The following is a 23,238-nucleotide window of genomic DNA, read 5'->3' as shown; positions in this document are numbered from 1 at the left end:
TTCACAGCTTGCTTCATTAAAAATCACTTCATTAAAAAAGCCAGCCAACCGAAGTGTTCACATGGCCATGCCAGATGGAAGTGAGCTCACAGCTTAGTGCCTATGTCTTTAGCCCATCCGTGGCTGGTGAAGGATTAATTTGGAGGGAAAATCCAGCCCCATGCATAAAAGAAATCTACATGACCATATCTATTATTTTACTTTATTATTATTACTAGAGGCCTGGTACACGAAATTCATGCACAGGAGGGGAGGGGGCGCCTCAGCCCAGCCGGCACCCTCTCCAATCCGAGACCCCTTGGGGAATGTCAGACTGGTTTAGGCCCTAGGATCAGGCCTAAACCAGCAGTCAGTCATCTCTTTCACAATCCTGGACCACTGGCTCCTAATAGCTCACCTGCCTGCCTACCTGGTCACCCCTAACTGCCCCTCCCCCCACCAGCTTGATCGCCCCTCACTGCCCCCTGCTGCAGGTCAGGTCTCTCCCAACTGCCCTCTCACTGCCAGCCTGGTCACTCCTAACTGCCCCTCCTACCAGCCTGGTCACCCCTTACTGCCCCCCCTGCCAGCCTAATTGCCCCTAACTGTCCCCCCTGCCTGCCTGGTTGTCCCCAACTGCACCCCCCACCTGGTCACCCCTAACTCCCCCCCTCCACTGGCCTGGTCATTCCTAACTGCCCCCACTGCTGGCCTGGTTGCCCCAAACTGCCTCCCTGCCAGCCTGGTCGCCCCACAACTGCTCCCCCCGCCAGACTGGTCAACCCATGCAGTCTGCTTGTTCAGTCGTTTGGACACCCCTCATGCTCCTGCCAGCCTGGTCATAGGCAGCCATCTTATGAGGGTGTGAGGGTTAATTTGCATATTACTTATTTATTATATAGGATTATTATTATTATTATTATTATTATTATTATTATTATTATTAGAGAGAGGAAGGAAGAGGAAGAGAGAAACATCAATGTGAAAGGAAAACATCCATCCACTGCCTCTTGTGTGCCCCTACCATGGATCAAGCCTGAAACCAAGGCATGTGCCCTGACCAAGAATAAAATCAACGATCTTTCCGTGCATGGAACTACACCCAACCAACTGAGCCACACCGGCCAGGGCCACACACCTTTTTTATTTTAATTATTCTGTTTTTAAAAATCTAGAGGAGGATAAAAAATAATATAGCAAACAGGTATCTACTACCTAGAATTAGCACTCCATGGAGAAAATGTAGTCTTTACTAATTTATCCTCAGGTAGTCTCAAACATAGGAGAAAATTCAGCCAGAATTTCCTTAAGCACATTGGGACCAAGAACAAGAGCAAGTAAACAAAATGCGACAGATAAAATCCTGAAAGATTCTGGACCTTTGGGCTAATTCCAAATGTAGGAACAAATAGTACAGCTAGTGTTGGACACCAAGAGTTCCACTCCTTTGGAAAGAAGATAATTAGAAATTATTACATGGGAGTTCAGGGGTGGAGAGTGGAGGTGAGGGTGTCCCTGGACAGCTGCCCTGGGAGCTTTGAAAAGGGGAGCTGATAGAGGAGCAGTGAAGTGTCACTGAATGACTGCAGTTGTGAATCATCTTTATCCTGAGTCTTGCTGAAATCACAAAGCACAATTAGCTCCCAGGACCAGCCCTGGTAGGTATGAGGCACCAGGATGAACTGGAGAGAGACATAAACTGCAGACGCCCTACCCTGGTGCAGATTTCAAATGCAGAGTTATAGAATATGCACAGAACTCCCGGCCTGCCAAGGGCTCCTGCCAGCCATCCTCTTGCCTCTTCAGTGTTGTGTCCACAACTGACATTTAACTCCAAAGAAAGAATTTATGTTTTTTAAGTAAATAATGGTGTGAAATACTGTGAGCAATACATGATTATGGTTAAATGCTGCCTAATGGATAATTGTATTAGAAGGAGCAAAATGGAGGCGAAACTTCAGCGAGGCAGTAGGAAACCCGTGGTTCTTTATTCACTGAATAACACCCTGCTGTGCCCGTTGGTGCTAAGACCTTCATTTTCTAGAAAAGGCACAGAGCTGGACATGACACTTCCACCCAGTGGCATTCATTTCCCTTTGAGTCCCTCTGTTTTTATCCTTACGATGCTCACACCCCAAAGTTTTTCCTTCTTATTTACCATTTTCTAGGCAAAGTGAAAATATTGTGTGCCATCCACCGAATGGCACCATCTTAATTTAATGTCTGGATATCCCTGCAACAGGTCTTATTCCATTTTGTAGATAAGGAAGGTGAGATTCCAAGATGTTAAGTCATTCTTGAAAGATCTTAAAAAATCCCAGCCACAGGCCCAGGAAGTGGAGGAGGCAGAAAAAAGCAGGTCTCTGGCTCCACAGCCCTTGCTCTTTCCTTCCTGGTTCAAAAGTACTTTCTTTCATTTGCTCACTGACATGCACATGTGCAGCACACACAGATCTGAGGACTTCTTCACTGCCCTGATTTCCTCTTGATGCCGAATTTCTCTTGTAACTCCAGCGCTGTCAGGGGGAGAGAGGAATGAAGAGTGGAGCACGGAGGATTTTTAGGGCAGTGAACCTGTTCTGAACAATACTATTATGGTCTTCATACATTTATCCAAACCTACAGAATGTACAGTCCCATAGTGAACTCTAATATCAACGATGGATTTGGGGGGACCATGCTCTGTCTATGTCGGTTCATCCATTGTAGCAAGTCTACCACTATGGTGAGGGATGTGGGAATGGAAGAGGCTTTGCATGTGGTGAGGCAGGAGATATATGGGAACTCTGTACTCCCCACTGAATTTTGCTATGAACTTAAAACTGCTCTAAAAATAAAGTCTATTAAAAGCAAAACCCCGAGTTGTGCCAGATTGTGTGCTGGGACAGTGGAATGGCATTACTTCTCTGTGCCTCTTTATACCCCAGTCCAGCCAGGAAATGAAGCTCTCAGGTATGTCATCTTATTTGGAAGCCAGAAAAGTCATTCTCGGTTTCCAAGGGACTTTATAGACCCTTTTTTTTTTTTTTTTTTTTTTTTTTTTTTCCTTTTGATCCAGTTATACTCTTTCTCTGCATTTGAGCCTTCATTTTTCTGGGTTATTGTGCCGCCAATTCCTTCTGAGATTACTCCTCAGGGAGAGATGTTATTTGAAAGCCTGTTGAACTCAATATTGTTTAAGAGCCCTTTCTCTCCTTTTACAAATGGTTATGAAGGTTCATCACTCATCCTATGCTTACACCACTCCTGTTAGGTAAATTTATTTCAAGACTGTCATCTAAGTAATTCAGATAAAACCTGATTTTACAACTCATGAAGGAAAACACTGGTTTTCCTCTTGAAATATTTGTATTAGTGCCTCGGGTATTTGCTGCACCTTTTATGGCAGGTGCAGCAGACTTGGGAAAAGATAAAAAAAAACAAAACAAAACAAAAAAAACTGTCAGGTGTTTTGGCTTTGCTTTTCCCCTCCATATTTGCTGCATGTGTGTTTCTGTGTCGTGCCTCATCACCGCCTGCCTTCATTCTTGAAAAGATAGGGACCCTGGAGGTGGTGTGGGTAAGGCCATTTCTGTGCAATCCATTATTACAGAGTTGGAGGAGTAGGTTTGCACTGTGATGGACATATGAAAGGGAAGTTATGCTTGCCCTTGTGCAATAGGAAAGAGGAAAACCTGCTTTGAAGCTCTCAGTGTAGAATACTGAAAACTGGGTTTGACTCAAGGTGTGCCACTTCGGAAAATGTGTAGATTTGTTTGTGAAGATTGAGGTCAGATGAAAAGAAGAAAACGAAATCTTTTCTGCACGTTATTTCATCACTGCTACACCTCCAGTGATGCTATTAGAAGCAGAATGTTGGAATAAATTGTCAGGTTCAAGATCTGTTAAGGCTCCAAGGGAAATGGCTAATATACCATATAGGAAATGCTGGCAAGCAGGAACAGCAGGAAGTTGTAAAACAGAATCTACAGGCCTTTAAGGACATTATATCTGGGAACGATCAGTAAAAGCAAAAATTGGGAGATGAAGGGAAAACCTTCACTATACTAGAAAAGAATGTGACGCCTCCTACTTCCAAAGGCCTGGTCATTGTATTAACGCTGGGAGATGATGGGGCAATAATGAGAGATGGAAGTAATAAAATGGCTCTAATGTTTTTCTAAATGCTGGCTTCATCTGCTTAAAATCTATGACTTGAATGTTGAAACCCATAAGTCATCCATTCACCAAAATATTCATGTTTTCAGCTGTTAATAAGAGGTACCTGACAGATATATATCTGAAAAGTAACCCTATGAGATGAGGATGTGGCAAGGTCCGGGGCCAGACGGCTTCACAGGAGAGTTTACCAAACATTCAAAGAACATAAACCTATCCTCCTCAGACTATTCCAGAAAATTCAAGAAGAAGGAATACTTCCAAGCACATTCTAAGAAGCCAGCATTACCCTACTACCAAAACCACATAAAAGACAGCACAACAATGCAGTACCATCTCACCCCGATGTTCATGGCAGCACAGTTTACTATAGCTAAGATTTGGAAACAGCCAGAATTCCATTCCTACATTTAAAAGCCAACTGGGTTGCCCAGAAACGTAGGTGAATTTGTTTTGTCCTTAATCTCTTCCACATTGAGGATATAAGAAGGTCATCTGAAAGCATCAGGTTTGGTTACAACCACATAATGCATGTCTTTCTTAAGTATTGGTGTTACACAAATGGTTCTTATTCCAGAAGCAACGATGACAGGTGGAAGGAAAGAATGGGGAAGTTCTGTAAACACCTGAGACCTTGTAACAAGACAGAGTAGACGCCAAGGACGCCAGCTAGGGACTAACTACTATCTAAACATGCTGGGCTGCATAAACCAGGATTCCCCCAGCCCTCCAGCATGCTGCTGAGGGCCTCTTTTCTCTACCGCTCTAGCTGCTGACTGATCCTGAATTTCTACCAATAAAATGAGTGGGACTCAGGTACTAAAGAAGTTAATTTGTCCTGTTCAAGTTCAAAAGCTATTGCGTACCCCCCCAGCCCTGGGTAAATGATGAACACTGTATGAGGGAACAACGAACTTTGTCCCAATGATGAGACCCTGCTGCCCATATTCTTAAACTCATCAAATCTCAGAAAGTTGGACTGGACCAGGGAGTGTCTTAAGACTTCTTATATAAATGCTCTGGAACAGTGCTTCTTCCCCTCAGATATGCTTGAGAACCTGAGAAAAGCTTGAACTCACTATAGTGAATATAAGCCACTATATTGAACTATACTCATCAAACCTGCTAAGAGACTAAAACTTACTTATTCCAGCTGCTAAAAGAAAGCATAAGTATACAATGTGATAGAGTTTCTAGATGTCTCTACAATGGCATTCATACAGTATTAAATTAACATTGTACACCTTAAATTTACACAATGTTATATGTCAAACATATCCATTTAAAAAAAGAAACTTATCATTGAAAGAAAAGAAAAAAAAGTCTTGAACTCTCTCCCCTGAAATGCACAGACATCCAGTTTCAAAGGGGTCACAGGTTTTCTGAAGCCTTACAGTCTAGGTCAGGAACCCCTGATCTAGAAAAAATAGTTATATAAATTACAAAGCACATAGATTTTCCAAAAATGTATCCTGCACCCTTAAAGTGTTCTAAGCATGAAAAGTAAGAGAAGCTTTTCTACACTTCACTGCAAATTCCCTCCTCTGTAAAGAGGCCTTACTATAATTCTGTGGGTGCCGCCACCGTGGATATAACTTGCTAGTCGTAAATGCAGAGCTAGTGATTCAGTCCGCACATATGCAGGACTGGGCTAGTTATTAACTTGGGCGTTTCCATGGTTGGCCTGATTCTGCCTTGGGGACACATTGGGGGCACATGTCTCAGGATCACTGAAGCTAAAATGTGTATGTGTTTCCCAGCTGGAGCAGAGATTTTCCACAGGCAGGAGCCGCGTGCATCCAGCCACTCTCCTGCTCGCCCTGGTGTACATCCAGTCCTTGATACCATGGCCCGTATCGTGTGAGCTGCTGCTCCTACGCCTTAAGAATGTCTCCCCTGAAGACAGCTTCATGAGATTTGTAGCAAAATGGTCTACAAATACCGAACATAATCAAGAGAATAACTCCAGCAAAATATAAAATGTTGCCCTCTGCTCTTATTGCACTATGGCATATTTTTACCTGGAATTCTGACAGCCTGGGCCCCATACCTGATGAAGGATATCCAAAAAGTCCTGGGAGCGTTACACACAGATGGCTGGGTTGGCCGGGACAGAGAGAGGAAGAGCCTTTAGGTGTGAGAAGGTTAGGAAAGAGTTTGATATCTTTTTTTTAAGTCTGTATTTTTCTAATGTGTTTTTATTGACTTTAGGGAGAGAAGAAAGGAGAGGAAGGGAGAGAGAGAGAGAGAGAGAGAGAGAGAGAGAGAGAGAGAGAGAGAGAGAGAGAGAGAGAGAAGGGGGAGGTAGAGAGAAATGAGAGAAAATCATCGATTGGTTGCCTTCTGTACCCACCCTGACCGGGACCTAACCCTCAACCTGAGCATGGGCCCTGCCTGGGAATTGAACGAACAACCTTTCGGTGCACAGAATGATGCTCAACCAATAGTCATACCTGCCAGGGCTGTTTGAAATCTTGATAATCACAACCAGCTTAGAGATAACACAGTTCAAATTCCTTGAATGCTGTTGGGATCCCTTTGAAATTTGAGGACCACCTAATACTACTATGGCTCATGAACTTAAGCTATTGTCTCAAATGAAGCCTTGAGAAATTCCAAATCCATTCATTGCTGGGATTTGTCTAGTGTCGGTAAGATCAGCCAAACCCTCCTACATATTTGGGGTCCTTTGGGCAGCAAAACATTGAACTTTAGAGACTGTGAAGCTAAAATTTCTCTGTTCTCACAGTTCATCCATCTAGCAGAAATTTTTCCCTCTCTCTGCGTTCCCATTCTTGCTTACTTTTGGGCGTTTGTGGCCCTGGGGAGAATGTCTGTTCTACCGGTACCCTTTATTTTACATTTCATTGAAATCTCTCCACCACACTCTGCTTAGATATTTTGTTTGTTTGCTTGTTTATTTATTTGATATGTTTTTATTGATCTTTTTTAGAGAGACAGGAAGTAAGAGGGATAGAGAGATAGAAACATTGATGAGATCAGCTGCTTCCCACACGCTCCCTACTGGGGATCGAGCCCGCAACCCAGGCATGTACCCTGACAGGGAATCCATCTGGTGATCTCTTGGTTCATGAGTCAACACTTAACCATTGAGCCACACCAGCCGGGCTGCTTGGATAGTTTTTATATTTACATTCTCACTACGTAGTGAGGGATACAGATTTTTAAATGTGGTCCCATTTTAACAACTTGGTTTTTTAATCTGATTTCTCCCTCCCTATTCCTTTAAACACCCCCAGTTGTCAAAATAGGGATTTATTATCCTTATTCCTATTATTCATCATAGTCTCGCCTTTTGTCTAGTGTTCCACTTGGGGATTTTTCTTGGTACGCTGTCCTGGCACCTTTAACCCCGTGAAGCTGTCCTTGTGCTAGAAATAATTATTCATAGCAGCGGGCAGAGAGGGTGCTAGAGTCCAGCAACTTAACCAGCTGGAGGGCCAGGGGCCCCAGGAGAGCTGGGATGAAGCAGGGCTCTGGGGACTGGGAGCTGCTCTTTGTGTCCTGTTTACAAGTGACTACACAGTCTGGCTCCATTGTCTCCCTAAGCAAGTCATTTCCATCTTGGGCACTGCCCATCTTACTTATCAGTTTCTTCTGGAAACGCCTGTGTTCTTGCTCTCTATCTTCCCTTGGTTGTTTATCTCCTCTGATGTTTCTGGCTTTACATTGATCACATATGCCACCTAACTCTGCAGCGTCTTCTCGTTTGTCGGATAAGCAGTCACCAGTTGGCTGTGATCACTTCTGCACAGTGACGATCCAATGTAATTAGAGGGAAATGATTCCCATTTTGCTTATATCTGAGGTTGCAAGTGAATATACAAAATTATTTTGCCATTTAATCCTGCTGTGCTGCTAATCTTGTCTTTGGAAATTTTCAAACCATTGGGGTGTGTATGTGTGTGTAGCATTTGTCTAAATAATGCCAGAGCCGAATTATAATGTCCCAGACAGAGACATAGTATTTATGGAGCATTATAGCCCATTAATTGGCTTATTGGCCTAAGTTCTCAAGGGAGCGTCACAAATCTCCAGGGTGTCCTTGAATATGGCTTATGTTTCTGCCAAATCACTGCTGTAAACGCCAGAGCCACTGCTAAGTGTGTGTCTGTGGCAAAAATTACTTCTGTGTTTGACCAGAAGAGTCAGGGTGATATATGTGTGTACATATTTCAGTTAAACGCATCTAATTTCTACCCACAGCAATCCTCTGGTTTGAGAGAATGTATATCTATTGCTTCAACTAATACTTATTAAGTGCAAATTAAATATTACAGGAAGTGGGGATGTAACTGTGAACAAGCCAGAAGAATGTTGTGTACTAATAGAGCTTACGCACTAGGGAGAAAGACACAGGATAAACAAGTACATAAATAAAAAGATTAGATGGAAGGAGACAGCATGGTGTGGTGAACACACAATGCAATATACAGGTGATGTATTATAGAATTGTACACCTGAAACCGATATGATTTTATTAACCAATGTTACCCCCAATAAATTCAATTAAAAATAATAAATACAGCCGAAACCGGTTTGGCTCAGTAGATAGAGCGTTGGTCTGTGGACTGAAAGGTCCCAGGTTTGATTCCGGTCAAGGACATGTACATTAGTTGCGGGCACATCCCCAGTGGGAGGTGTGCAAGAGGCAGCTAGTCGATGTTTCTCTCTCATCGACATTTCTAGCTCTCTATCCCTCTCCCTTCCTCTCTGTAAAAAATCAATAAAATATATATTTTTAAAAAATAAATAATAAATACATAGGTTATTTCTGGCAGTGGTCCAAGTTAAAAAGAAAGGAACCCGGTTGCTGTGGCAAAGAATGACTGGAGCGAGAGAATGCGTGGTGCTTTGTGAAAGCCTCTCTGAAGAGATGACATTACAGTAGGGGTCTGAGCGATGAGAAGGAGCCTGCCATGGGAATAAGCAGAAGGAACAGCCACTGCAAAGGCTCTGAGGCAGGCAGCTCACTATTTCAAAAACAGGGGAAAAACAAAAACAAAACAAAACAAACACACACACACACACACACACACACACACACACTGCTAACATGCATTGTTTGACAGGCCTCAGGCATAAGATCCCAGGTGCCTACATTTTCCTATCATGGACCCTTTGCCTGTCTGTTGAAGCCACTGGATCCCCGCTCAGAGTCGTGCTTTCAATTATAGAAGATAAACCTCAGAGGGATGCAAAGAAAGCCAATCACATTGCAATTCATCCATCAAAACGTTTGTAAGACAGAGTTGTGATATGACACGTAAGCGCTTCTTTAACACACTTTGGGGGCAGAGATGATCACAGACTGTAAAGTAGTGATATGTCAAGATACGTGCAGCAGTTGTAATGTGATATGAAATACCTGTGATTTCCCTTGGTGACAATGTCACAGGTGCTGCTCACACCACGGAGATTTTCTGCGCAGCCCAATGAAGTGCTGAATTCCAGTGAGAGATGGTAAACATGAAGATGTCATTTTCCCCCCACCCAAAAATCTCATGAACGCTATCCTTGCCCCTCTTTGGGGGTCTATGGAGCCGGGGTACACACACCTGGGCTCCATCGCTCAGGGCTGTGTGGGTGGTTGACAAGGCATTAGATCAGCGATTTTCAACCGCAGAGTTCTAGTCATTGGTTTACGGGTGCCGTCGGATGGGAAGGGCTGAAAATCACGGCATCAGACTACGGGTGATGGGGAGACTTAGGAAAACTTTAAGCAAGGGAAGTGATGTGGCCTTGCTGCTTTACAGAAACTGGATTCTAGGGTCACGGGGATGGCGGCTGTGGAAATGGAGAGACATGCCCAGCTTCCTGTTGAAGGGAGTGCCGGGAGGATTCCCTGAGGGGCTCCGTGTGGGGGGCGGACACAGAAAGGAAACAGGATGACTGAGCGGCCCGGCGGATGGTGTTGTCATTTACTGATATGAGGGAGACTTGGCGAAAGGAAGGGCTGTGGGATTAAGTGCTACATCAAGAGTTCTGTTCCGGGCAGATTCCGTTTGAGTTGTCTGTTAGTCATCTCCGAGGGGATGTGGTGTGGGCCGTTGAACACGCACATCTGGAGCTCTGGAGAGGGGCCAGGGCCGGAGACTGGCGTTGTAAGGTCACGCGCAAACCCTCTGCAGAGTGGTCGTCGGCCGTGCGCTGCTTCCAGCCTGGTGTGATGGCCGTCTCCAGCACGCCTCTCCTTGGCCTCCCTGGAGCCGGAGTTTCCTTCTGTGTGACGGCAGTTGTTCTTGGAAATGCAGTGGCCGTCTGCGGAGTGCAGGGATTTGAAACTTCCCGGGAGGAGTCTGTTTTTCTTCTCTGCTGTGTTTCAAGTTCACTGAAATGCATGGTTTTCAGGTTTCAGCTTCACTGTTAATCATGCCAAAGACCTGTCACAGATCTTCTGTCATCGCTGCCCCTTTCCCATGCAGCTCCCCAGGCAAGCAAGACAGGTTAGGCTTGGTTGTGTTGGGCTTTGGAAATAAGACCCATCCCAAGGAAGGCGAGTGCTTGGTTAATGACGCTGCCAAGTGTCAGATTAACAGGAGGCACTCAGGCAGATAAACCCATGTGAGTAAACATTGGGAGACCGGGCCCTCCTTTTTTTTTTTTTTTTTTTTTTTTTCTTTTCTTTTTTTCTTTTTTTTTATCCCGCTCCATAAATTTGCTATAGTTCTATCAGGTGTTACCCCTCCTCTCCGTTTCCTTCCTTTTCATGATGGCTTCTCATTAAGGAGACTCAAGGGGAAGTTGTAATTGATCAGAGCTATCAGCCGCCAGAGTGTAATCTGGTCCTGGTACCGACCGACCTGCACCATGTCCTGTCTGCCTTGGGGATTTGAGCCGATTAACTCACAGCCTGGGAGGCAGAATCTAATGTCCTCGAGCGCTGCGCCCCTGCCACCCTTACCCACTAGCAAGGGATTCAACAGACTGACACTGTAATTAGACCCAAACCCACAGTCAACCCACCTTGAAAATAACCACTGCTGCCTGGCTCACCCTGGCTGTGCATTTACAGCCAGTGAACAATGCCTTCTTGCTGGTAGCAGAGTGCACGCCGGTCCCTTTGCTGTCTCAGCCCTGCAGGGCTGATTGCTGTGGGGGTTGCTGTTGTGTTCAGTTGCTTGGTTGGTTTTTGAACCTATTTCCAAGAGTAAATTCGTCTCATTCCAATAGTGATTGGAATGAGATCGCCACAGAAAAATGGGCAATTCACCGCCAGGGCTTTCAATGGTATCTCTGCCTGCTTTATTATTTTTCTTTTACAATATTTAAATTTTTTATTGAATCTATTGGGGTGAAATTAGTTACCAAAGTTATATAGGGTTCAAGGGTACAATTCAGGTATACATCATCTGTGTATTGCATTGTGTGTTCATCACCCAAAGTCAAGTCTCTTTTCATAACCACTTATCCCTCCCTGTACCCTCTTCTGCTTCCCCCTAAATTTCCTTTCCTTTGGTAACCACCAAACCGCCATACTGTTAAGAGTTTTTATTTTGTTTGTTTATCTTATTTGTTCATTTGTTGCCTTCAGTTTTATGTTCCATCTATGAGGGAAACCATATGGTTCTTGACTGTTTCCATCTGACTTATTTTGCTTAGCATAATATTCTCAAGATCCATCCATGTTGTGGCTAATGGCAGCATTTCATCTTTTCTTACGGCTGAGTAGTATGCCATATTATTCGTGTACCACATCTTCTTTATTCAATAATCTCTCAAAGGACACTGTGGTTTTAATGTCTTGGACATTGTGGAAAATGCTACAATGAGCATAGGGATATATATATATCTTCATTAATAAATGTTTTCAAATTTTTCTGGTAGATACATACCCAGAAGAGGGATCGCTGGGACATATGGTGCTTTACTGGAAGGGTGCCCTCAGCTGCCCATTGGCATCAGTATGGGTGAGCCCACCAGGTGAAAGATGCCATCAAATCAGTATTCTCAGTCATTGACCTCAGCTTTTGAAATACAGCTAACCAAGTATAAGCTGAAGACAAAAACTAAAGATTCTTCAAGAATGATATTTTTGCTGCAAATGCTGTCCACAAGTGGCAGGACAAATTAATGGAAGTTTTGCTCCAGGGGAAATCGTGCTAAGTAAATATTCCATCTTGTGCTGATAAAAAAAAAAAAAACAGTTAAGGTACAATCCAACTCACATCCCCTTCATCTACCCCCCATTTTTCTTTTTCTTGTTTTTTCTAAGAATTATGATATAATAGAGTGGTTAGGAGTACTGTCTTTGGAGCTAGACTACATGGATCAAAGCCAAGGCCAATCTTGTACAAGTTATTTAACTTCTCTGGACCTCAGTTTCTCTACCTATAAAATGGTGATGATAATAATGCTACCTCTTTAAAGATTATTGAAGAGTAAACCAATTACTCTATATAGTTTATGTTTGGCATATAGTAAGCTGTGAGTAAACAGAAGCTATTGTCATTCATTCAGCATTGAGAGTGTTGAATGTGCTAGGTACCAATGATACAGGTAAGTTTTCTCCTCGGGTCAGGCAGGAAGGTGGACACACAAGCCTGCCATTCTGCATTGGCCTGCTCTTTATTGAATATTTGGGAAAGGAAGGTACTACTACAGAATGCATATAATACTCTATATATAATAAGTATAACTGATAAGAGAGGCCAAAGACATATATGAGCAGAAATGTAATTGAACAATTATTGAAATAACCTTACTCTATTATAAATTAAGCCAAAATGCAGATAATATAGCTGAGATTAAGCACCCAGACATCATTGGACCTCTCTCTTCTCTCTCTCTCTATCTCTCTCTCTCTCTCTCTCTTCCTCTCTCTCTCCCTCTCTTTCTCTGTTTCAGACACAACTAATATACAATTTATATTTATACAGGGAGTCCATTTAGTGTAGAAAAATAATACAAAAAGAAAAAAAATAAAGATCATTCATAATTCCACCACCAAGAACAGCCACCATTTTTGGAGTTGTTTTGTTTTCCAATTACTATTATATACAATATTATATTAGTTTCAGGTGTACAACATAGTAATTGCATATTTAGATAACTTATGAAATGATGACCCCAATAAGTCTAGTCCCCATTTAACACCATACATAGTTATTACAATATTATTGATTATATTTTCTTTACATCTCTGTGACTGTTTTTATAACTGGCAATTTGTATATCTTAATCTCTTCCCCTTTTCAAACTCCCCCCCAACCCTTCTCCCTCTGACAAACATCAATTTGCTCTATCTATGAGTTTCTGTTTTCTTTCTTTGTTTTGTTTTTTAGATTCCACATGTAAAGGCAATGATATGGTATTTATCTTTCTCTTTCTGACTTATTTCACTTGGCATAATACTCTGTAGGTCCATCCATGTTGTTGCAAATGGCAAATTTTCATTTTTTATGGCCAAGTAATATTCCAGCATATCCATTAATATATTGATGGACATTTAGGTTACTTCCATATCTTGGCTATTGTAAATAATGCTGCAATGAACATAGGGGCACTTATATCTTTTTAAATTAGTGTTTTGGATTTCTGCAGATGAATACCCAAAAGTGGAGTTGCTGGGTCATAAGGCAATTCTATCTTTAATTTTTTGAGAAGTCTTCCTCCTGTTGTCCACAGTGGCTGCAAGGAAGAGCCACAGTGTTGCTCAGTGTCCTAGTCTGTGTCTATGTGACTCCACTACATCTGTGTAAATGTCGATGTGTATGTAAATATATGGTTACCTATATAGGCTCATACTGTACATTCTGTTCAGTAAACTTCTTTTCCTGCTCAGCAATATATCATGTCAGTAAATATAAAATGTGCATTATCATTTGAAATTACTCTATGGAATTCTATTGTAAGTAAATCCATAATGTATTTCAACCATCCCCTGTTGCTAGAAATTTGAGGTATAGTCACATCATTTCTCTCATAAACTCTGCAATGTAAATATTCTTTATTAGCCTATTTGGACAGTTGGCAGAGCTTCTTACCATGGCACAGGGCAATTTTTTTTCTCAACCACAGATATTGTCACTGGTCTTGCTCTAGGGGCCTGCCTTTGTGTAGGCGATAAATAACACTTGAGGTTCTGAAGAAGTCCCAGATGTGAACATAATAGTATCTGTTTAAAACACTTCATACCTAAATATGACTCGGCAGCAAACAACCACAAAGAGTAAGCTAAGCCGAAAAAAAGATACACAGCATTAATAAGGTGTGGAACCTTGGTATTGGGGAATCTTGTACATATAAAATGGCCTAGAAATTTTTCAGAAATATAGACTTAAAAAATAATAGGAAAAAAAAAAAACTTGGAACAAGTAATAATAATTTCTAATTTGCCTTTCCAATTTCTTTTACATCAGACAGAGATAAGTAGTGGTTCATAATTACCTCCTGCCATACCTGAGTTACTTCACTGGGTAATGTCAAGGGCCACATAGATAAGTAAGGTGCTAAATTAGTTTTAATAAAATGTATTCAGAATTCCAAAGCAAAAGAAATTGGAGGAAGTCTTAGCCACTGAGGGCAGCTTTTCTGTGATCATACGCACTTTATTGAGAAGCTACTATGTTCCAACAGAAAAAAATAGTTCAGATCTGCTCTTAGACACAATCTAAACTGCAGGAGGAATCAGGGCGCTGCAAATGGGCACCATTGTTTAAGAAGTTGGATTTCTGAATATCTTACAACTTTAACTTTCAAATATTTACTGAGAAGATATCTGAACAATCCATGTTCATTTTAGAAAAAAAAAAAAAAAAAAAAAAAAAAAAAAAAGCAATATCCTGATCCTCTTTAGTTTGACTTGGAGCAATTGATTAACCTAACTGAGCCTCCATAAAGTTGCCATAAAAATGCCCAATTTCTACTCTTCACTTCATAGTAATATTTCTAGTGGTTAAGCAATACAATATTAATTAATAAGGGTTTTTTTGAATGTCTGAGGTAGCATTACCACACATTGCACTTGGTCATTTTGGTATTTATATTAAATTTTTATAATGCTGTGTTTATATTCACAGACAAGTCACTCCCCATTGTCTAATTTTAAGTATTTCTTCGGGTCCATTTTTTAGCTAAGGTTGGCTTCCCCCAGCATCTCGGCCCATTTTAGGGGGCTTGTTACTGAGAAGTGCTATGTTGGGCATCCCAGGTCATTTAACATTGGCTTCTGGCAAACATTGGAGGGAGGGCAACCTTGACCTGTAGGAATTCTCAGCTCCAGTCCTTAAGCACAAAATTGTCCCCATCCTTTTGGGGATTGGGTCAGTCAAGATGGTAGCACAATTAAAATGTCCAAGATAGTTCTAGGAAGGAGATTTAGGGTCCCAGAAAACTTCCTTCTGGGCCTCTGCCTCCCGTCTCTTCTGCTGGCTCCCTAAGTCTCCTGCTGGCCCGTCCACAGCTCCTTCCTCAACTTGCTCACCCTCTTTGTGGCTCTTTGGTCTCTTCCTTCCACCCTTGAGCGTGACATTCCCATCTCTCTCCAGTCAGCCCCTCCCTCTCTTTTCTTTCCTGTTATGCTTTTTTCCCTCCCAGCAGTGGTTTTGTGGAAATTGTTGCCCTGGCCACTTGGGGTTGCTCAGTAGCTCACGGTGCTCCCATTTGGGGGCCAGCCCTCAGCACTGCTAGGCCTCCTCATTTGTTGGTAGGATGAGAAGGAAGACAGAGTCGCAGTGTCTCTCCCCACCCGCAACCCACTCCTTCTCTGTTTGACCCCACTCCTTCTCTGGACTCCATGGCCTCTCTCATTATTACGTGGGACAGTGCTATGAGAATGTCAGATTGTTTGGGGGCATGTTTCCACACTAATCAGAAGCCACCAGCCTTCTCACCAGTGTACACTGACACCGATACGTAAAGCGTGACATTTCCTAGAATAGATTATGTAAAACACTTCAGCAGATATTCAGCAATTCCCCCAGTGGCAGGGCAACCCTGTCCTGTAGGAATTCTCAGCTCCAGTCCTTAAACAAGCACAAAATTGTCCCCATCCTTTCGGGGGTTGGGTCAGTCAAGATGGTAGCACAATTAAGATGTCCAAGACAGTTCTAGGTAGGAGATTAGGGTCCTAAAACAGGAGGGAGGGGGCATCACCGAGTTCACGGGGTCAGATGCGTCTCTGTGGGCGGGTGGTCCCCGAGGCCACCCTCAGGCTCAGTGATTCACTGGACGGACTCACAGGACTCAGAGAAGCACTTCTGCTCCTGATTACGGCTCATTACAGCCAAAGGATGCCCATTGGTCAGCAGAGGCAGAGGATGCATGGGCAAAGGCTAGGAGAAACCGGGCACAGGCTCCCAGGTGTCCCCTCCCAGGAATACCACACGATACTGTGCATTTAATTGTTCCAGCAACAAATCGAGGCAGCACATACGAAGCGTTATCAGCCCGGGAAGCTCACCCAGCCCTGGTGCCCAGGTGTTCGTGGGGGTCAGTCACATAGGCACACAGCGCCTGCATGACTAACCTCAGCTACTCAGGCTCCAGCCCCAGGGCACACAGAGGTGTTCAACATAAATCACAGCATTGGCATAAGCTCTCTGATTACACTGGTGCTCCGAGGCCCGGTGCCTCAGGCAGACCAAACATTCATCAGGCAGAATAGTATGAGGACTCTCGGCTCATCTCTGAGGAGCCAGTCTTCCTTGGGAAGGGCCAGGAATGGAGCAATCCAGGCGGGCTGAGTTTACCTTCTCCTGCTCACAGTCCCCGGATCCAGACACTGGGAGACTTTGGCCACCTGACAGCACTCTGGCATCTCAACTATTACCTCCCAAAAAGAACATCCTCTCCTTTCCTCATAGACTCATTGTGATATATAATCATAACTACTGAACTGTTTTTCAAAAACAGACCATCTGCAGCAAGGTACATTATTACTATTATGATCATCATCATCACCACCATTGTCATATTATATTATTATCATAATCACTATTATTCAGGGGGCGGAGGCATGGGAATGAGCCCTAATGCTCCCTTGTGAACTCAGCACAAGTCAGAAGTGCCTTTTCCCAGATTCTGAAGATCAAGACAAATTTGGAGTGTCTCCACGCCACCGAGGGTTTAACCGTGTCCTGTCTTTCTCTCTCTCCCTCTCCCCGGCAGTGGCTCAGAAACCCAGGCCCTCAGCATGAGAAGCGGACTCTGTTCGGAGACATGGTGTGCTTCTTGTTCATAACTCCCCTGGCCACCATCTCGGGCTGGCTCTGCCTGCGGGGCGCCGTGGACCACCTGCACTTTAGCAGCCGGCTCGAGGCCGTGGGACTGATTGCACTCACTGTCGCACTCTTCACTATTTACCTCTTTTGGACACTAGTAAGTATGGCCACGGCCCCGGGGACCAGGCCAGCTGCAGCTGGCAGCCCCACCGCTGGCATGGCCTCCCCTCTTGTCTGGGTCACATCTCGCCTGCCCGGTGCAGGCAGCTAGGATGTGTGATTAGGTTTGTTACTGAGGGGATGGGGCGTACCTGAGCAGGCACACACCGCTGAGATGAGCAGATCAAGTAAAGAAAAAGCTTCAGCTTCTGAGAGCCCATCAGTCAGAGAGACACACCCTGGACGTTGCTCCCCTCTGGCCACCGAGGCTCCATGTGTTAGGAGGCGTTCTCCCTCCCTTGCTTATGCTCCTCCCTTTGGTGGGGATCACTGTAGATTGTGAAGGATGTGCCTGGCACGGCTGCTGTGGCTGCCTGCACAGATCCTGAACCCTCCTGCTGGTCATTGTCTTGCACCCTGACACGGTCAAGTCTCCTGGGCGCGGAGCTGCCCTACCTGGGGATTGTTCTGTGTCAGGATATTGACTCTGCTGCCCACAAAGACAATCATTTATCTGGCGGAGAAGCTGCCACCAAAGAAAACCATTTCCCAGTAAGTGTTCCCTCTGCATAGGAGGAAGAATTTTAAAACATCTCTCTCTCTCTCTCCCCCATTCTTTTAACTTACGGAGTAAGTTGGTTGCTCAGGCACCAGTTGGCAGCACCCACAAATTACAGCACTTGGTCTCTCTTCATGCTTCCCTCTGGGGCCTGCAGAGAAAACTAGGAAACTATCTAGAAACGTTTCTGAAACTGGGCCCCTGCTTCCCGGCATTACTCTCCCGTGCCTGCTGGTTTTCTAATCTGAGCATGTCCCGTTGTCATTCAATATGCATTTCCTGTCTGAAGAGTACGTTCCCATGTCCCACATCACTGCATCAGCGAGTGGAAGCTTCCATGGCTCCCATTGGCACCCAAGCCCTGCCCACCAGCGGCCATTCCTGCCACACTGACCCCAGCCCCTGCTCATCCCCCTTCCTCCCCACCCCACCCCCGTCCCTCCTCCTGGTGAGAGCAGCGCTCCCTCAGTAACTGGGAGCACCGCTCAGTCTCAGGGAGAGGGACGTGACCTGAACCTTGGTAAACGGGGAGTGTGCTGAGTCCTCTGGTCCATTTAGGCCTCTGTTCCCAGCCTAATGGAGCCCCCACACAAAGCTATTACTGCCTTCTCTGAAGGCCTGTGCTTCCAAAGTGTACCTGATTCATGACGAACCAAGCCCTGAAGCTGACTCAGAAGTCACAAGGACATTGTGCTGCGAGGAGAGTTAGAAGTAAGGAGTTCAACAGTCGGGCGAACTCAGTGTGAGTCGCAGCACTGCTCAGGGCCTCGGTGTTCCCCTCTGTAAGTGGAAATGGCAGTGACGCCCGCCCTGCCCACTTCCCCTGGTGCTATCAGACAGAAATGGGCGTGTACAGGGGGAAGTACTCCGGGAAATAACGTTTGACCACGATCAGAGGTTTACTTGTCTACCATCTTTCTCAGACAAGTTCCTAAAATGAAGATGTGGATTTGAATCCTGGCTTTCAAACCAACGGAAGCCTTTTTGAAAACCGGCTTTGGGAAAGATCGACTTACCTAACAAGGCAGAATAGGGGGCAGAGCCATGGAAGGAAGAAAGGAAAGAAAGAATTACGTAGGGAAATACGGGCGTGACCCTGGTTGATCTCCCGCATCTGGGTGAAAGGGGGGTTTGGGCGGGAAAGGAACCTGGAGTCGGTTCTTTCCGGAGAGAGATCGTGTAGTACTTCCTTTCCCAGGAGGCAGCAGAGTAAAAGTGCAGGTGTTTAAACCCAGGATTTAGCATCCTAATGACCGTGTAACTCTAAACAAGGTACTTAACCTCTCTGATCATCCTTCCCTTAAAAAAGGGGGGGATGAGAATGAGAAAAAAAAAAAAAAAAAAGGAGGGATGACTGATAACCCCGGGGTCAATGGGCCATTGTGAGGATTAGGTGGGATTACATGGGAGCGGATGTCAAAGCACCTAGTATCATAGGCACCCTGGTCTTCTCCCCGCGGCTTCCCTGCTCCCCCATCTCCCACCACCGCCCCCAGCCCTCTGTACAATGCAGAGCGGCGGGAGGAAAAGAAAGGCGTTTCTGTCCTTGGACTGATGTGAAGAGCGTGCTCCGCAGTAGGAAGTGAGTGCAGACCCTCTCCTTCCCGGAGACACGCTGCACCGAGCTGCCCTGGCAAGAGCCGTAATTCAGGAGCTGACAGCACTTGGAAGCTGCCCTCCAGCAGAAACCATTGTAAACAAGCTGTCAGGCTTCAGGAGAAAATGCCGTGGAAATGTCCTGGGTAAACAAACACGGTGTCGGTCCGCTCCTCAGAGGATCCTTCCCGGGAGGGCCTCTCAGGCTCTGTGAAGAGGGCCGAGCATCCACGCTGAGCGCCTAACGTGCCTCGGGGGTTCCTCGCCCGCACGCTCACCTGCCCATGGGGGGGGGGGGGGCGGGCCTGGACACAAACAGGGAGCTCTGCCTTATGGAGCCTGCCGTGGGGAACACAGGCACCTGCGACCCAGGGGCACAGGCCTCGGCCACCCTCGCTCAGGAGAGAGGTGCCCCAGCACATCTCTGGCCATGTGGTAAGCTGTTGGAAGTCCAGGGACAGACAGCAAGCGTGCTAGAGGAGAGCTGACTCCACACTAAGACTAAGGAACTGTTCATAGTGGGAGTCATAGGAGGCCCGGTTCAGAGCTGCCAGAGCGGAGGCACCTCCCTCCCGTGACCACAGGAAGTCCTTCTAGTCCCTGGGTCACTGCGGCAGCCGGTGCCCAGCACCGAAGCTGTGCTCCATCACAGAACGGAACGAAGGGGCCATCTGAATCCCCTGGCTGACTCCCAGGCCCATGGGTTAATCATTTAAACTCTTGTTATAAAAGGGAAAGGCTCCAATAGAACACTGTAACGAGGTTCCCTGTGGGGCTGGTTTAGACACACCCTCAGCAGCCCGTGGCAGCGTGAGGGCCCTCTTCTCTTAAACGGTGCAGAGACTGGACCCCTCTCTGCAATGGCAATTCCCAAAGCCCCAGCCCCATCAGTAACCTTACGGTCACACCATAACCTCTGGAGAGAAAGGGCAGAAGAAAAATGCATAGTGAGATCTTCCAAAGCCTGCTGTGACTTAGCGACAGCACTGGGCGGCAGCTGTCCCCTCCTGACCGGGAGAGCTGGGCGCCTCTCCTTGTGCCATCCTTAGGATCACAGCTCTCGGGACAGACCTTGCCCATGACAGGAGGTGAATACATATCCTGTGGATGAAGAAATGACTGCACCTCAAGAAACCCATCCCACAGGGAGGAGTTTTATTAGAATCGGCGCCCTGTGCTCTTGCTTCCTCCTCCTCTCCTTAGAACCTCGGGAACTTCAGAGGTTTCCGTACAAACGAGGTTCCCAATGTCCCCACTGCTACGGCTTCCTTTGGCTTATGCTTATTTCCCCCTCCCTGCCTCTTTGTTTCTCTAATTCAAACCTCGCCTTCTCCTGTTCTGTTTCATTGCGGGAGGGAGTGTCTTGGAGCTTCTAGAGATGGGAGCCCGCATTCGCCCAGGGCAGCTGCTCACAGTTGCCCCTTCTGCACTTGGCCAACTTCCTTTGTTTTCCCTCAGACCCAGTCATCTGCTTATGATGTGCTTTTCTTATTTTTTAAAAACATATATTTCTTTATTGATTTCAGAGAGGAAGGAAGGAGAAATAGAAACATCAGTGATGAGAGAGAATCAATTGGCCACCTCCTGCACCACCCAATTGGGATTTGAGCATGCAACCCAAGTATGTGCCCTTGGTCAGAATTGAACCCAGGACCCTTCAGTCCACAGGCTGATGCTCTAGCCACTGAGCCAAGCCAGCCAAGGCGTGCTCTTCTTATTGATTGGACTTGCCCGCAAAGTGGTTGTTGACAGCAATTAAGATAAATTAATGCATAATAAGGTCTCATTTGTTTATCTGAACATTGGGCTGATTTCTTACTTCCTGGCCAAGGAGCCGGGAGACCCGCTGAGTCGTGGGCACCTGTGTTCCCGGAAGCAAGGCTGCCCAGGCTGCAGGGAAGGGGCCCGTCACCTGGAGATCCTGCTGAAAGGCAGGCTCCGGCTCCTTAGGTCCGGGCAGAGCCCCACATTCTCACATTCTAACAAGCTCTCAGGTGATGCCGGCTGACCCGCCACCACACCGAGAGCGCCCTGAGAGGAGACAGCCCATCTCCACTCCCTGTCCCTAAGGAGTGTCACAAAGTGACGGTCTGTTCCACACTGAACGACAACAGGCCAGCACATTCGCCTGGGTGTGAGGCACTAGGCCAAGTGCTTTTTATTTATTTTTTGTTTTGTTTTCAGTTACACAGTTGACACGCAGTATCATTAGTTCCAAGGGTACCACAGGATGATTAGACGTTTATATAACTCACGAAGTGATCACCCAGAACTTCTAGCGCCCACCTGACACCAGGCACCGTTATGACAGTTTTATTGACCATATCCCCTAGGCCGCGGGTGCTAAGTGCTTTTTATGCATCATCTCAGCAGACGACCCAACTGAAACTTGGAGATAGCAAGCAACCCTCCCAAAGTCTCGGCGGAATTAAGGGGAGATTGGGGGCTCAAGCCCCATGTGCCTGGCCCGCAGCCCAAGGCCTGCTTCCTACCTTGTAGAGAAGGTGCTGCCCACCTGTGCCCACAGCTTAATTCGCTGCTTCCCGATGCCAGCCATGGCTGAAAGGACTCCTGATTAGAAATTCAGCTCCCCTGTAACACTTCCAGGTTCCAGACTCCTTGTAGCGCCAACGCTCTTCATTAGCGCTTGTCTGTGTTCTGCCTCTTCCCTGCCCTTGGCCCCGAACAGCAGGCTGCCCAGCCTGCTTCTCTAACATTCGAGAGGAGCACCGAGCAGCCTTAGGACAGAATCGATGAAAGGGAAGCGGGCTTTAAAGGAAAAAGGGAAAAACCCTGGTCCACTTTGGCATGTTCTGGGCCTTTTGGACAAAAGCACATCTGTGTGAGCTTAAAAGCTTATATTTTCATACCCAGATCTCTGGCTCTCAGCCCGTGGCGTTTGCTTTCTGAGCGAGTGATTAGACTCAGAATTACATGATCCTGCCATGAGGGCCAGCAAGCCCTTTCGGACCGAGGGCCTGCACTCTCCTCCACTTCGGCCAACGCTGACCTCAAGCCACGGGGCCAGCCCACTCTCTGGCCTGCACTGGGGTCCACACAGCCCCCCGCCCCGGGGGGTCCACACAGCCCACCGCCCCGGGGGGTGGTCCCTGAGTAATGTGTCCCTCTCGGCCCAGGGCGCCTTCCCTCCCAGCACCCGGTCATCTGCGTGCACTCAGCCTGGACCCTGCCCCCGTTGGTAAAGGCGTCCGTACGTCTTCAAAAGCACAGATGAAGCTGTGTGTTTCCTGGGCAGCCCATCGGTGCTCCGTGCCGGCCTTCTCCAACACAAGCCACACACGTAATGCTCTCATTCCAGTATATTTACACGGGAAGCAAGCACTTTGGGCACACAGTTCTGTCACAATTAACTGAGTTTACTCTTCTTACTGTCACATAGATACAACAGAGGCTTAAATCTTAAGCAGTTGTTGCAATTAGAAAGCATGGGATAGGAACCCACTCATCCATTCACTCAGCATACTCTACTGAGCAACGTCCCAGTGCCAGACTGTGATGGGTGCAGGCCTTGCAAAGATGGAAACAGCACAAGCCCTGCTCTCATGATGCCGTGATGCCAGAAAGACAAGGGCACTGATGCCC

General features: G+C 46.0%; 1 protein-coding gene across 1 annotated transcript in view; it reads left to right on the top strand.

The window, feature by feature from the left end:
- The window catches only part of MARCHF3 (membrane associated ring-CH-type finger 3), a 134,408-nt gene that overhangs the window by 109,895 nt on the left and 1,275 nt on the right, over positions 1-23,238 (top strand). Inside the window, exon 4 of the mRNA XM_084880941.1 lies at positions 17,269-17,478. Within this exon, the coding sequence (XP_084737067.1) occupies positions 17,269-17,478 (210 nt within the window). The remainder of the gene's footprint in view (positions 1-17,268; positions 17,479-23,238) is intronic.

Source organism: Pipistrellus hanaki (assembly GCF_964339955.1).
Source record: "Pipistrellus hanaki genome assembly, chromosome: 4".
Classification (NCBI taxonomy): Eukaryota; Metazoa; Chordata; class Mammalia; order Chiroptera; family Vespertilionidae; genus Pipistrellus; species Pipistrellus hanaki.
This window is presented reverse-complemented; position numbering and strand designations above follow the sequence as displayed.